General features: G+C 42.3%; 1 protein-coding gene across 4 annotated transcripts in view; it reads right to left on the bottom strand.

Annotated features, from left to right (window-relative positions):
• SYT10 (synaptotagmin 10) overlaps positions 1-14935 on the bottom strand; it is a 74518-nt gene extending 59583 nt beyond the window's left edge. For all 4 annotated transcript variants that reach the window (XM_088165684.1, XM_088165685.1, XM_014881582.2 and 1 more), the window contains exons 1-2: positions 14648-14935; positions 2024-2381 (exon numbers count right to left, since the gene is read on the bottom strand). In XM_088165684.1, coding sequence (XP_088021810.1) covers positions 2024-2381; positions 14648-14798 — 509 coding nt within the window. In that variant the 5' untranslated portion in view covers positions 14799-14935. The remainder of the gene's footprint in view (positions 1-2023; positions 2382-14647) is intronic.
• Between the last annotated feature and the right edge of the window lie 1182 nt (positions 14936-16117).

Genomic DNA, 16117 nt, shown 5'->3' with positions numbered 1-16117 from the left:
GTCCAGGCTTATTCTCATACATTCTATTCTTGGCAGCAGCAATTAATATGGGCTGTTAGGTTAGGACTCCCTTAAGGCAGGCAGGGTTTAGATAAAATGCGTTTATAAACAGAAAGATCACAATTTCTGGGTAATTTTTAAGGTACATATCATTCTAAACATGAATGCAGAATTTTTCACCAAACTCTAAAAGCAGATGATGTTTCCAAACACCCTGCTACTGATTGGCTGTGGTGGGACACTTACTTAAAGCACAGGAACTGTCCCTTTCAAAGGAGACTTAACCCTGATAATCTTGAGAAGATAAAAAGAAACCTGCCTTACAAGGTTGCAGAAAGACTGATATTGATAGGAGGTTTTACTTTTGTAAAATTGTCCTCGGCTTCACAAATATTTTGTATTCATTTAGATCCCAGTCCTAATCACTCTAGATATCTGTGAGATTATTTTCACTGCCTGAAGTAGATCTGGAGCATATCCCTGGAACTTCTTTCTTTCCCTGTGTACCACTGGGACTATTCAAGTTCATTTGCCAGCCAGCTATTTCTTCTGTCTATTCAGGAGGTCAGACAGTCTGAATACCTGGGTTTGATGGATAAGACTCTTTCAGTTAATATCCTTTCAGGTAGCAGTGGGCTGGGTAATGGGCTTGTCATGCTAAACTCTACCAATTTTTGTCCTGTGTTTTAGTGCAACAGTTACAAGTTCAGAATTATCTGAGTGTTGTGGGAATGTTCCTCAGCGTGGTTTAGACACTGTGCTCCTGTTCTGAGCAGATGGATACAGTAGCAGGAACCAGGCATAGCCAGGGTAATGTGGCTTAAAACCAGCTGGACAGTCTTATAATGCAGGAAATGCTTTGGCTGCTAAAGTCAGTCAGACCTCCTCTGGTTGGAGTGCTCTCATTTTCGGAGCTTCTTGTGGTTTTCTGTTGGCTGTTCTGTGAGGTTGGAATAGCTGAGAAAAGCACTTGAGCAGTCACCGCCACAAGTGCACTGAGCTGGCAAAACATCGTCTTTAGGGCTCCCAGGAGGCCAGCAAAGTGTGTGCCCACTCAGTGTAAAGCATGTGTCTTCTCCTTTTGCTTCTAATTATTGTGATTGTGAGCCTTTTTGTTTGTTTCTTTGGGTTTAGTGGGTTTTTTTGGTGGTATGTTTCCTTAGCAAGCAACACTTTGGGAAAAAAAGCGACTTCCTACACAGTATCTGTACTGTAACTTATGGCATCACACAATACTTCAGATGCCTCTTTTAGCCTTATAAAACAATCCCCTTTTTATTTCAGGAGTTGATCTTTGCAGTTCATCCATGCATTACATTTGCTGACAGTGGCTGAAGAAAATCCCATTGGAATCTATAGATACCTGCACATCTTCACTGTTTTTCAATATAAAGCAGCACCTAATGCAAAATTAAAGTTCGTGTCCTCCACTTTGATAGTAAAGAAACCAGTAAGGAATGATGTCTGTTTGTCATTTATTTATAGACCTATATGGACTCTGTACAGCTTTAAGATCAGTCCATAAGGATCTACATTTTTAGACTGGAATTTTAATTCCTTCATAATCAGCAAACCATGTCTTAAGGAAATGTGCCATCAACAATGAGTCTATCATTTATTTGGTTGAGAGGGAAAAATTCATCTGCAAAAACAACTGATGTATCTATAAAAAATATCTCTGTGAAAATCTAGATTTTCAGTTCTATAAAAATACACTGCAATATGTTTTCTTGCAATCAAAACCCAGAAGGGAAATGCTTAAAGTAGCAACATCTATCTTTACAAAGTAGTAGAAGATGTAGATTTCACTTGTATGTGTTGAGTATGTAACTGAAGGTACACTAAATGTTTCAGAATATTCTGTCCAAAGAACAATGTGAGAATTCACATTCACAGGACTGATGTTTCACCCATAACTGCTAAGAAACCTGTGAATAATTCAGGATACTGGAAATTTTTAGCAGTGTCCCTGCTATACTTGTTCCTGGGAAAGGTGATACAAGTATGAGTGCCTCTGATTTACCTTGATGATGATGTGGGCTCAGTGATCTGCCTCTGCATCCGAGCATGTCTGATCAGGTGCTCTTTCAGCACGTTCTGGACCTCTGCTGGTATATCAGGCGAAGTGTGGCTAATTTTCAGCGCAGCTTCAAGTACGTTGGTCGTAGCTTTCCCATTTTCTTTAACTTCCTTTTTCTCGCTGTTCTCCAAAACCTCTGTAGGAGCGCTGGAGTTGCTCTGCGGGACATTACTGGCACCAGAGGTGAGAGGTTTGCTCCTCCAGCAGGGCCAACACAACTTCCAAAAGACAAAAAGTGAGACCACCAGCAAGGCAAGCCCGCAGAAGCTGACGACGACTGCTAAGAGACTAACTGAGACGTCTGCAAGGAATTAGAAACATAAATCATAGTGACAGACAAACATGCAGAGAGAAAAAATAATTAAAAATTACAAAGGCAAGGAGATAGAAGCATTTTTATTATGTTTGTGTAGAGCTTTAAAGTCCTATTTAAAGTTGTGAGTTTTTTCTTTTTAATTTTTTTCTTTGATCTCTAACTCTGTACCTTTAAGATGGTATTATTTTCTAATATCTGTTTCACAAACACTCTTTTAATTGTTCAGGCCAAGGGCCAGTAGGTGTAGCACTCACCACATACTCAGACACCCTTCTCAGGAAGTTCCCTTCTCAGGAAATAAGGAAACAATCCCAAAAACTCCCATCCATTGTTGGCTAAGGACTTTGAGATCAGTAGGTGAAAGAAATATTGACCTATTTTGCTAAAGCAATAATAATCAAACAGTAAATATCCTCACTGAGATTTAAAGCAAACACATGAGAATTCTGTTCACAAATCCAGATTTCCAATTTTGAAAACAAGCACCTACATAGACAGCCTTCTCCTTATGGGTAATGTACACTTCCCTTTACTTATTGGCTTCAGGTGGAGGACACAGCTCCTGGAAACATTAACAACTTTAATTTCAGTCAGAGGTTGTTGATGCTGAGTTCTTTAGAACATATATTTAGAATATCAAGAACATGTCGATGAAAAAGTTAAGCCACAGTCAACATTTTCTATTAGTACACATGAAGACAGATTAGATCTGTGCTAGGCTGATGCACAAATTTCTTCAAGATTTGCCAAACTTCTGACTCTGTGTACTAACTGCTTCAGAAACATTTTAAAACCTAGCATTTAGGCATAAATTGGAACAAGATAAAGTTTGTCATAAATAAGAGATTTCTGTGGTTAAATCATCAGCTCTGGGCCAAGAGTTTGTCAGACCAAGATAGCACAGATATATCAGTATCTAAAATTCTGCTGTGAAAATGCAGCTGGCTTCAGAGAACACAGTGAAATGCTCCGAGCTGTACGGAGATCATGCTGTACACTGAGCTACTCCTGCTGCCTTGTATTTGACTTTTGCTGCCAAAACTGCCTAGAATATCCAATAGCCTGGCCAAAGATAGGAAAACAGATTTCATACTAACAAAATTCTGTGGACACACTTTAATTTTAGGAGATGGTGGACCACCAGGACTGCCAGTTGAGCCCTAATTAGGAGTTTTATTCTATGTGACATGGTTCCATTTGATTTTTCCAGTATCCTGTAATATTATTATCAAAAAAATCCTCTCCTTTTCAAGAGTCTTTTATATGCCTTAAAATTATTCACCAAACCCTGCTTAAATATCCCTCAAGTAACGGCTGCTGTTCTTTGTTACAACAAGTTTTGACAGTTTAACAGCTAATATTTTGTATCCATAACTCCAGGCTACAGGCTACTAAACTGAATCACTGGGAAAATGCAAAGAGAGTTTGAGCATATTTTTATAGATTTTCACATGAGCAAAAAGGTATGAATTAGCTCCATGAAACAGTATGTGCTTCACCAGCCTGTATGAAAATTGAAGATAGAAAGATGAAGCAGAATGATGAGGATAGAAAGCTGAAGATGAAAATTTGGGAATATTTTCTTCATTAATATGCAATATCCAGGTGCATCTCTCAGTAACAAACACTGAACTTACAGACCACTCCTCATGAAAATGCGTGAGAAAAGCAAAAACATATAGAAAATGTTGTGGTCTGGAGATCATACCCTCCCAGTCAATTCCTAGCCATGGATCAGGAATTAGAATAGGAAAATGATAATTCATAATGAGTGTTTTGGATATGACCCTTCTGTTTCAGCAGATGACAGACATTAATAACAAGGAGAGAGCTCTTGCATGACCTCAGTGCCAGGGAATGGTCTGTAGTGGATTGACTGACAGATGCCAGAGGCCCATCAAAGCTGCTCTGTCAGTCCCCTCCTCAGATGGACAGGGGAAAAAATATAACAAAAAGCTTGTGGGTCAATATAAGGTCAAGATCCTTCCCAAGGGAAAGGTCACTCAGCAATTACTGTCACAGGCAAAACAGACTTAACTTGGGGAAATAAACTTGTTACCAATCAAATCAATGGTGACTAATAAAACCAAACCATAAAACACTTTTCCCCACTCCTCCCTTCTTCTGGGGCTCAATTTCACTCCTGCTTTCTCTACCTCCGCCCTCCAGCAGCACAGAGGGATGGGCAAAATGAGGCTGAATATGTTCACCACACATTGTCTCTGCTGCTCCATTCTCTTCAGGACTCTTCACACCCTCCCCCTTGCTGCTCTGCTCCAGTGTGTGGTCCCTGCCACGGGAGACAGTCCTGCACAAATTCCAGTGGGAGTCCTTCTCACACACTGCTCCAGTGTCCCTTCCGCTGGGAGCAGACCTTGGGGAGCAGACTGCTCCAGCACGAGCCCACTGCAGGGTCATGAGTCTTGCCAGGAAACCTGCTCCAGTGAGGGATCATGTCTCTTTCCATGGTGTAAGGGTCGGTCCGAAGTTTCCCTCGTTTTTGCCTCTCGACCGTCACAAGGAGACCTTGAGGACCCCCACCCGGGTTGACTCCAAACAATGGTTTCCTGGCCTGGCCAAGATGGATGCTTGTTAGGTGACTGTGTGCTGGTGTATTGTGTTCACTGGACTGTGCTGTCGTGGCACCAACCAGAGATTGTGCTGTACCAACAGGAGATTGTGTTGTACCAACTGAGGACTGCTTGACAGCACCTGTCTCCTGCAGCACCACACAATGGTCCATAAATCTTCCCACCTCTTGGCCAGAAGCCACTCGTTTTGGAGAAGGACTATAAAAGAGCAACCCTCTGGAGAAGACTCTTGATATCTCCCCACGGATGAAGACTTGTCTATTGGCTGGCCCATGAGGACGTCCGTCTCGTCTGTTGGTAGCTATTTTCCCATCCCCTTATTTTCCTCTCTCTATACTTTGTTTTCTATATCTCTCCCCTCTATTGCAACTGAGTTATTGGCATTTAATAATAAATGCATTGCTGTTGTTGAATAAACTGATTTTGTCCCCTGCATTTTGCCTGTTTGCACCTTTGAGATCAAATGAACCATCACGACCCCTGCTCTGTACTAATAGTGGATCGTGACACATGGGTCCACAGATCCTGCCAGGAGCCTTCTACAGGGCAGGCTCCTCACAGGGTCACAGCCTCCTTTGGGATTTCACCTTCTTTGGGATTAGGATGCTCCATGGCCTGCAACCGTGAGGACCAGCAGTGGGAGGCAACTCACTCACACTTGGAGCTCCCCTTTCCCTTCTTCTTCACAGACCCTGGTGTCTGCAGAGTTGTTCCTCACGTATTCTGACTCCTCTCTTCCAGCTGCTGATGCACAGCAATTTTTTTTTCCCTTCTTAAAAATGTTTTCCTGCAACCCCTGTGTCTGAGAAGCTTCGCCTAGGCCATCCTTGAACCAGCTGGCCTTGGCTCTGTTGGAAATGGGGCAAGCTTCCAGCAGCTTCTCACAGAAAACCCCCTCCTGCTACCAAAACCTGGTCAGGCAAACCCAATACATAGTCAAAAGCAAATTTAATACATCCAGCCAGAGGTAGGCCTCACTGAAGAACCTTCTTTGATAGATTTAACCAGACAAATTTTCAGGCAACCTGGTCAAACTTTTTCCTGTTCTCAAAGTGTGACAAAAAGTAGAACTCTTGAAAATGTTGGTGGTCTACCAGAAATAAATAAAAATTAAGAAAATAAATTAAAAACAAAACAAAACAAAACAAAAAAACAGAAATAAATTCAATTTAGGGTGTTTTGCAATATTTCCAACTCAGTTTAGGGATGGTCGGCATAATTAGGTTATATTTTGAGTGGAAGACTTTTAGAACTGAAAATCGTAGGGGTTTTTTTCCATTTGGAAAACGTTGAAGGAGGATGTTTTAACATCTTTGAAGCTGCTAGAAACATTTCAAAACAGTAAATACAAAAATTGATCCTTTCCAGCAGAGTTTCAATTTGATGAATAGATACTATCAACTGAAAAACATTGCATCAAAGCATTTCTAGCCAATTGTAATTTAAGTTTTTCACTGCAAGACATTTTTCAAGTCTTCAAATAACTTGTTGTCTCCCTTCAACACCTACTCCTGTACTTCAACTTTCTCTAAGCAGTTTTTCTGTGTTTCCATTAAACTACTTCAAAGTTCAAAATGCTCCTGAAATTTTTACAGAAGAGGTATGCTTTATATCTGTAAAATAATCCTATGAAACATCTAAAGTCCCACAAGCAGAGATAAGGGACTAATTCTACAACAATTGTAGTCTCAAATTTTGCTATTTTATTAATGAATTAAACCTGACATATTGAATTTCATGGTGCAACAAATACAGGAAATATTTGATTTGCAAGAGAGTTGACCAAAAAAGTTCATTACGAAAAACTACTTAATTACATTTATTGCCACAATTGCTAAAAAGCAATCACTATGTCATAAACTCAAAATTGACTTAAAAAGCATATTGTTTCATGTCCTTTCTTCTGTCAGTCACTCAACTGAGCAATTGAGAGATTTGTTATTATATGAAGACTGAAATAATCTGAAAGGCAGACAAACCCTTCGTGAGTTAAGCTGGATATGTCTCTTATATTAAGCTTTTATAGGAAGTTTGGTTGAAGAATGCAAAACATTAAGAGAAAGCTCCACAGACTTGGAGCTTCTTCACATCCCTGCCAAGGGGTCCTGGTTGGGAAGAAAAATGGGTACTGAAGGATGGATTTGTCATCAGACTAGGGTTGCACTTCACATACATAAATATTATTTAGAGATATAGAACTGGCAGCAAATTCACAGACTGCCTAAGTTTTTAAGGGCGGAAGATATACATACTGCTGGGGCAGCATTGTCAACATGGTGAATAATGTTCTCACTGGTCTCTGGTTCAAAAGAAAACAAAAACCATCCTGAAAAGCTCTTTCTAAACTTTATTTGTCTGCAATGATTTAGATTTGCACAGGACATCCCCCTGAAAATTCAGAAACATTACAGAATTATGCATTTCCCATTCTTGTTCTCATGCTCAGGAATGTCAAGAAGATCTTATTTCTCATACCATCCCCTTCTGGTCAGTGGGAGATCTACCAATGGCTTAATTTCACTTGATGTCTGCCCTAAATGTAATCTTTCTAGTCTTAATAAAACTTTAATAACTGAAAGCATCCTGTTTCCTCATGGTTTTTTATTTAAAAATACTCTTTCAAGATATGGAATTTTGGACAATTTTTTATTTCTCATTTAAGAAAGGCATGTCTATTGAGAAGACTCAAAAATTCTCAGCATTTTTACAAATATCTCTGATACATTGCTATCATAAAAGTCACTTTGAAAGCCAGTCTGTTGTATCAGGCTGGTACTTCAGGAACATCCCCATGTGTTGCTTTTTATTTTTCTTTTCTGGATGCTAGGTAATGTCTTGAGCATCGGGTTCAGTACTATGAATTCCAAAAATTTTTTGTTTGAAACTTGCCTCAGAAAAGTTCTGCCCATAGATCCATTTGCAAACATGCACATTGGCAGACTTCCATTTCAAAATCAAATTAAAGTCAATAACATTTTAGGCAACATATGCCTCATGCGAAAAACATACTCCACAAACTCATTATGATCTTGACTGGAGACAGAAACACCAATGTTGTGATGTAGATGCACAGCTGTACGAGCGTCACACACATCTGATATAAACCACACTAGAGAGAATGGATTCTTCCCAGAAAAGGAGCAGGGGTGAAAGGAACACTAGGGGAAATGAAGGGTTCTAGTCTCTTCTGGGCTATTTCTTTGTCTATATCTATATGTGATCTTGGTTCTCTTAAATATTTAAAGTGTAATGTCTGTAACCTGTGTTCAAACGTATTTTTTCTTTAACTTTGAATTTGTTCTCTTGTTCACTAAGCCACGAAGAACTTCACCCTTTCCATAATAAAGGAACTCTTGCGTACCTAATAACCAGGAGTCAGTTCAATCAGATAAATTAATGTCTCTGATTTTCTAGGATTTGAAGGGAAGCAGGGCCCTTATAAATTATAAAAGACCTGGGAACAATTAATGTCCCCTATCTCCATGTACATTAACTAGTTGGTCCAACCCATCATTTCTGCTGCTTGGTTTTCCTCGGGGAATTTTTAAGCACATAAAAACTTGCTAGTAGTAATTTTTACTCTGCATTAGCAGATCTTCCAGAATTACCTCTGTCTCATCCAAATCCCTTCAGAAGGGGACATGATGCTCTAGTATGCCTCAGAAAGTGGCAGGTGCAGAGTCTTGTATTTTCTCTCTCAGTTTGAACCTGTCAAAACACCTGACTCAGATATCAAATGGCAAAAAAGCCTTTCACTTAAAAGAGCAGGTGTGACCTCCTTTCCTGTTCTCATGGAAAAGCATCCTTAGAATATCTTCCTTGAACTCTGGCCTTACTGTGAATGTGTTCCCTTCCTGTTAATTCATTCTGGTGTCTGAATTTGTTCCACACAGCCACCACCATCTTCTGGCTAGTAGATCACTTCTTAATTCTAGCAGAACCCTATGATAGCTTTTTTAGATAGGAGGGGAACCAAATGAATTCAGGGATCACTGTGATTTACTACATGATCACAGCACGGAGAATTATTAATCTCTTGTCAAAATCAATTTATCTAAGTTATTTTTGAGATGATGGCTTGGCTGGGTCTGTAAGTCATTGGTCTTCTCAAATCTTTTTCTGGCCTACATGCTTTTCTGCTTGTTGACTCGCAATCTCAACTGGAGGGACTCTCTGCTAGACCAACACCCACCCATGTAGCTTTCCATTAAATGAAAAAAAACAGCCTTAGGCTTGGTCCTGTGCAGGTTTCAGACTTTTGAGGATCTCTTTGTGTCTACAAGAAGCCCTCATTATTCTCTTTCAGACGAGACAAATAAATTAGAACACATCATAAGCTTACTGGACTGCTGTCCACCGCAAGCATACCATAAGTTGTAAGGAGGTTCACACAGCTCAAGTGTCATCTTTGAATTGTCATGGCTATATTTATTCTTACCCAGAATTATATAACAAACATCTCACACATATGACAGGACCCGGGAAAACACTATGTCTCTTCATCATCTTTACAGATTTGTCCTCCAGATGGTATAAATCTTTCTGTATTTTCTCCCTGTATTTCTTTAAGAAATATGTATAGAGGAAAATTCTTTTCTAAACCTCTTGCTTTTACTGTGTATTGCTGCTATCTGCATTGTTGTGACTGCCTTCACATTTGCTGTAAATAAATCTGGTCTCGGTGGTATGTTTACCCCCCTTTTTTGCCTTTATGATGCTGAATTAGATGCATTTCTGGTTTTCACAGCTTGTTAACATTGATTTTGTAAGTTATGTTTTTCAGTAACTGCACTTTTGTTCCACCAAGCCTTATTTCTCTGATAGTAACATTGACCTAACCAGGTAATGAACTGTCTGGCAAATAATTTGGTCATTCTGTTAACTGTTAAAATGTTTATAATTTGATATTCTCACATTCCCCTGTAGCAGAGACACTGTTTCATTTCTCTGTAACAGAATGCTCACTTGTTTCACACAACAGTTACTTTATCACAAAAAATTGCTCCTTTCTTGTATGATGGTCTACACTGATCACAGTAGCCTTCACATTTGTCCAAGCAATTTCTTGTCCCTTTCATGCTTTCTTTGGCATAGTTGAGAAGAATTTACAAGTGCTCTGTGGGGTAAATCTGTTCTTCCCCCTCCCTTAAGTATATCCAGGCAATGCACACATAGCCACAGCTCACAGTTTGTGGATGTGTGCGCATTGTGTGCATAAGCACAACTTGCTCAACGGAATCAGGACTAAATGTAAACCATCCTGCAGGTTGAGAGCTGTCAGAGGAGCTTCTGACAGCCAACAGGAGGCACATGCCAGCTTCAGCAGGAGGACACAAGACATTGTTCTTCGTGGAAGAGTGAGTCTGTATTACAGACTGGCAATGTGCAGGATGCTCCAGTACTTTCTTACTCCCTCTGTATTTTTATAGCAAACTGTCAGTCAGGGGTAGGGTTAAAAACTTGGTAGGTTAAACTGTTTTGTTAACAGAGTAACTATCAGTAGAATATTTACATGAATAACAAATGATCCCCTAGAAGGTGATACTTTTTGCATGGTCAACTTTCAAAAATCAATTGTCTGACAAGCAAAGGAGCAAGAGTGAACATCACTCTCAAGATATTCACTATTCACTCTAGCTGACTAAAACATGCCCTCAGTGTTCATAAAAGAGCTGGGTTTCCAGCTCTATAATCAACATTGGTCATCCATGGGAACTGATTATGAGAGAGTAAAGTTTTGCATGACCAGCAGGCCCAAAAAAAGGCAAAAAGCACAAAGTACCCACCATTTGCAGAGGACATAAAATGAATTTTAAGCATGTGTCCCTAGAGCAAATGTCCAAACTTCTCTTATTATGCTCTATGCAATTGGCTTAATCTTCAGAAATGTTCACAACTGGGACCTTTGATGTGCTTGGTTCCTTTGAAAATGAGGAGGGATGCTTAGCTGGAAAAAATTAATTAGAGTCCTTTATTAATGAGATAACCTGAGCCTAGATACCAGTATAAGCACACTGCATATATGAGTTTGGAACAGTTACAGAAAATTAATAATTTACTAAGTTTAGAGATAAATTTTATTATGTGAAATCCAGCACATCCAGCTTCCATTTATTTTCCTCCTTAACTCTTATAATTGACATCTTAATTATTTCGCCCAAATGTACTGGAGGTGTAAAATAAAAACAAAACAGCTGCACATCTAATTGAGCATTCTGCCAAAAATGCTATAACTTCCAGAAGAAAGCTCACAGTCGTCTAATCATACAAAGGTACCATAAACCTAAACAGCTTCCTAATCTTCTCACTTGAGCATTCCCCTGAGATGAGCAAATTAATAGTTCTTGCAATTACCAGGGCAGAAAACTTAATAACAGATGTCTATATTCACCTGTCTAAAGTTCTTAGAAATTTACAAAATTTTCTGTCTCATGAAGATTATTTGCTATGAGTTCTGTAGGCTGATTGTTCATTACACTAAATATGATAAACCCTTCTTGACCCAAGTAATGAGCAGTAATGGAGAGTCCTAAGTGTTGGTGCTGACACTGAGAGGAAAAGAATTGTTGACTAATCAGTCATTTCTTTGATGTAATCCTATCTGTTCCACAGGCAGGAAATCTGAATATCTCCCCTTTCTGCTTTCCTGCTTCATTTTGTTATACTCTGCCTTCTCAGAGCCACACTCACCATTTTTTCTTCTGTTTGTGTCTCCGGCTTACTCTTTTGTTTGTTTGTGTTATCATTTTAATGCTTCTTTCTCCCATCTAAGCATATACACTATCAAAACAATCACTGCTCAGTGTCTCTGCTTCCCTCTGAAATTTCTTGGGTCATGGGGTCAATATTGTCTCATATTTTGCTTTGAGCCTGTGATTGGGTGATGCATCTTCTGCCTCAAGTGGCTGATTCCTCTGAGAAGTTTGGCTGCTTTTCATGGTCTAGCTGAACAGAAAGCTATCACCATACTCACTAACATAACCTATCAATGCAGTTCTAGTTGCACTTCACAGTGTTTTCAACTTCCAGAACATGTTTTTATCCTTGTATTAAATAGAAATGGCCTGCTTTCCTTTTCACCGTCTACTCTTTTACTTTCTGAAAGGTTACTTGCACTGTTCTTGACTTTCCAAACATGTGTCTCCTCATGGTTTACTGAATCACAGAATATTCTGAGTTGGAAAGGACCCACAAGGACCAACTAGTCCAACTCCTGGCCCTGTACAGGACCATCCCCAAGAATCACACCATGTGCCTGGAAACACTGTCCAAATGCTTCTTGAGCTCTGTCAGGCTTTGTACTGTTTAGACTCTTCTCCTTTAGTGACATCTCATTAGTGATTTTTGCCTATTCTACCTTTGTGACACTTTTAGGTATCTTTTTGAGACAAGGAAAACTGAAGGAACTTAACATTTCCACATTTAATGAAGAGGATCTATGGTTGTTCAATGCTCTGGACAACATTAGCTTTATCTATAGAGATAACAAGGAATTCTACGTGCATTTGAAGAGGAGGTATTGCATGGCTCACCTTTCAATGACACCACTTCTCTCAGCTTAAACTGTATTTAGAGTATTTCTGCTCATAAAATTGATGCAAGTTATATTTATATCTTGTCTATCCAAGTGTTTACATATTAAGCTATTGTCAATTATCAACAACGACAGTGTGTCTGTTCCTCCTCTGAAGACTCTGGAGACAGAGTATTAATGTATGTTCATTAGCAGTGCTGTTAATGAGATAATATACTGTGCATCTCAATAAAGTTGACACCCATCATCTAATTTTGGTTTCCTTTTAAGGGGGAAAAAGTGAGATTCAGGAATTTAACTGAGATGTGGTACCCAGTGGTTCCAGCTCCTGGACTGTTAACTATATTTTTTCCCCAGTACAACAACTGTAAGGTAGTTAGGATTTACAAGAAGATCATTGACTTTCAAGAAATGTTTAAAAAGAAGCTCCTCTTATTATATACAATGCAATATCAAATCAAGTGTTGAAGATTCATTTTTCCTAAACAGCACATCTTGGTATACCTCATGGAATGTTTTGTGTCATATCATATCTGTTTAAACACCAACTTTGCAGAGCCAAATTTTCCAGGCTCCATAGGATAATGCTATTTTCATTCAACCTTCTACCATTCAGACCGTGAAGATTAACACAGAGCATGATCAGAATATTCATGATCCCTTCTGGGGAAAAGGCTGCAGCCCATTCACCCCTCCTCACCTTGCTGCCCTGCCTCGGCAGCTGGGTCGGCCTGAGCTGAGTACAGGACAGGGTCAGAGAGCAGTGATTTTTATGTGAGGTAGTACAAATAACCCGAGATTTGTGGTAAAATCTTGGGTATTCAAAGAAAATAAAGCAACAACAAAAAGCCCATCAGCTGCCGTGGCAGCGACAGTGCAGCTGGGGCACACGCTGAGAACCTGCTGCTTTACATGACCCAGTGTTAATTAATTTAATTTGCACTGTTACACTTGGCATTTGCGGGCCATAATGCAAGCTGCTCATTTGCATTTATGGACAGAGAGTAGAAGTTATCAATCTCTTTTAGCAGAACTTAAGCACAGAACTTCGACCAATTTTCAAGCCTCGTCCTAAACGTAAGTGCCAAGAAAAGCAAGGTGTCCAGAGAGCACCACACAGGATAATGTAAAAATGCAGAGTCAGTTCCAAAAGGTGCAGAAAATCTAGATATCCGAGACCAAAGACACCACTATTAGGACTCAAAACCTTAGTTTCAATATGACAATTTTTCTGAATTTGGAATGTTTCAATTAACCAGGATTTTCTCCTTCCACCCTCTCCAATTTTTCCTGGGCAAGTATCCTGGACCGGACCGAAGTTCTGCCCTGACTCCACAGGTTCCCACTGCCTGTCAGACGGCTCTCCTGCCTCCCCCAGCGATGAGTGGAGAGGATGCAAATTACTCAAACCCCGCTCATAAAGGGGAGACTGCCAGGCGGGAGGTGCCGAGCTGCGCCCCGAGCCCCGGCTGCCCGCACTCCCCGCCGCCTCTCCTCCCCAACCTGTTGCCTCGGTCCCCAGCTCCACACGCCAAAGGCAGAGGGACGGCGGGGGACAGGAGAAGGCGAGCGGGTGCAGCCCACGCGCGGCGGGCACGGAACAGCTACCGCTGCCCACCCGTGATAAGAGCATCGGACGCAGCCTCTGCCCTGCTCCCTGCCCGCACGGCTCCGCAAACACTTGCAGCAGCAGCCCGGGCGAGCTTCCCGTACAGACAAACTCCCGTCGTGAGGAAAACCCTGCCGAAGAGGAGCTGCGGGTGGCAAACGAGCGAGATGCGGGGGTACGGCGCCGTCTCTGGCGGCGATTTCTGTCCCCTCGGAACCTGTCCGTGAACCCCGACCCCACGCCCGCACCCTCGCCCCGCTGTCCCCACGTTTGCCTCGCAGCACTGGTCCCCGCCCCGGCGGTCACGGCGCTCCCCTCAGAGCTCCCCAGCAGCCTCGGACGGCTGCGAGAGGGAGAGGATTTTAAAGCAGGCTGTGTGCTTGCCCACCCTCCCCCCCCCCCCACCTCCCCCCCCCCCACCTCCGCACGCAGGGAAAGCAAAGGAAAAAGTTGCACTCTCCGGCCGCCCACGTCTCGCTGTCCGCCCCGCGGCGGCGGGGCCGGTATCGGTCGGTACCTGTGCCGCCGATGCCCTGCCGGGCGCTCTCCAGGGGAAAGATACCGGCGCACTTCTCTCGCTCCACCTGCCCGCCCAGGCACAGCTCCGAGATGATCTGCAGCGCCTTGTGGCAGAGGCTGCCCACGCCGTCCTCCGCCGGGAAACTCATCTTGTGCTCCGGCTGCCGCCGCTAGGCCATGGCCGGCGCGGGACGGCTTCGCGCCCGACCCGCGCTGCCTCCCGCTGGGAGCGGAGCGGGGCGGAGCGGCGGCGGCGGGAGCGGCGCGAGTGCGCCGAAGAAGTAGTGAAGGAGCGGGGGGAGGCAAAAAAAAAAAGGGAGGGGGGGGCAGGGAAAAAAATAAAAAGAGGGGGGAAAATAAACATCCACTTAGCAACGCCTTTTGTGGCTTCTGGCTCCGGCAGGCTGCTCGGCCAATGGCAGCCCGCCGCGGGAGGCGGGGGGCCCTCGCATCCCCCGGGAAACTTTTCCTTCCCCGCCCCGCGGCCCCGCTCGGGCACGGCGCGGTGCGGTGCGGTGCGGTGCGGTGCGATGCGGTGTCTCCTCCCGGCCGCAGGAACCCCGGCCCTGCGGGGCAGCGGGGCCCTCTGGGAGCCGGTCCTCGGCCGCTCATCGCGCTACCAACACGAAATGGAGCTGGTTCCCCACCGCCTCGCTCGTTCTTCCCCCAGCGTTTATTCCGAGGTGACCTCGGCTGGGTGATCTTCAGAGCGGGCTACCGAGCCGCGTCGAATAATTTCACTGACCAAATCACCATCTCCACTCAGCTTCTCCGCAGTGGAGGGAGCGGGACGTCTGACTTTGTCTATTTCTTTAACTCCTAAAGCAGTTACAGGAACCTTACGGTTGCCTGGTCTGTTTCCGCAACAAATTCTGTAAAGTTCGGTTATTTTATAGATAAAAAAGTTGGAGGTACAGAGTGTGTTTGAATATACTACTAAGAATTAGTGCAGCATATACCACTAGTGGTTGTTTCAGTTATTGGCTGCAGAGCTGAACAAGACTTCATCTGTTAATTTGTTCATCTACTTACTGGAATTCTGACACCATTTTATGTTTGTGAGAGAAAATTCCTCTAGTTCTATGGCATACATATGTCTTGCAATGCTTAATTCTAACTAGGCATAGCTGGAAGGATATTTGCTAACAGTATACCTAGCAGCATAGCCTGTCGTCTGCTGCTTGAGTGCCTTGGTTTCACGGGCACCAGAAGTTAACGTCGTTAATGTCTGTACTGCTGTGGTTTTTTGTCCCTCTGGATTTTGAATTTTTAATCTGTTGCCTGTAAATAAATATCTCTAGCAACCATCCTTCGACAGCTCATTAAGGAATAATAATAGTGATTCCAGTTTTAATTCTGAAATTCTATACTTTATATAACATAGATACTTGTTAAAAACACAAGAAGATACTTCTAAACCACAGTCTTTTGGTGTTTTGAAGGGGCATGCATTTATACAGATGAATTC

Source organism: Sturnus vulgaris, chromosome 5 (assembly GCF_052056855.1).
Source record: "Sturnus vulgaris isolate bStuVul1 chromosome 5, bStuVul1.hap1, whole genome shotgun sequence".
Lineage (NCBI taxonomy): Eukaryota > Metazoa > Chordata > Aves > Passeriformes > Sturnidae > Sturnus > Sturnus vulgaris.
Note: the sequence above shows the minus strand (reverse complement) of the source record. Positions and strands in the feature narration are given on the sequence as shown.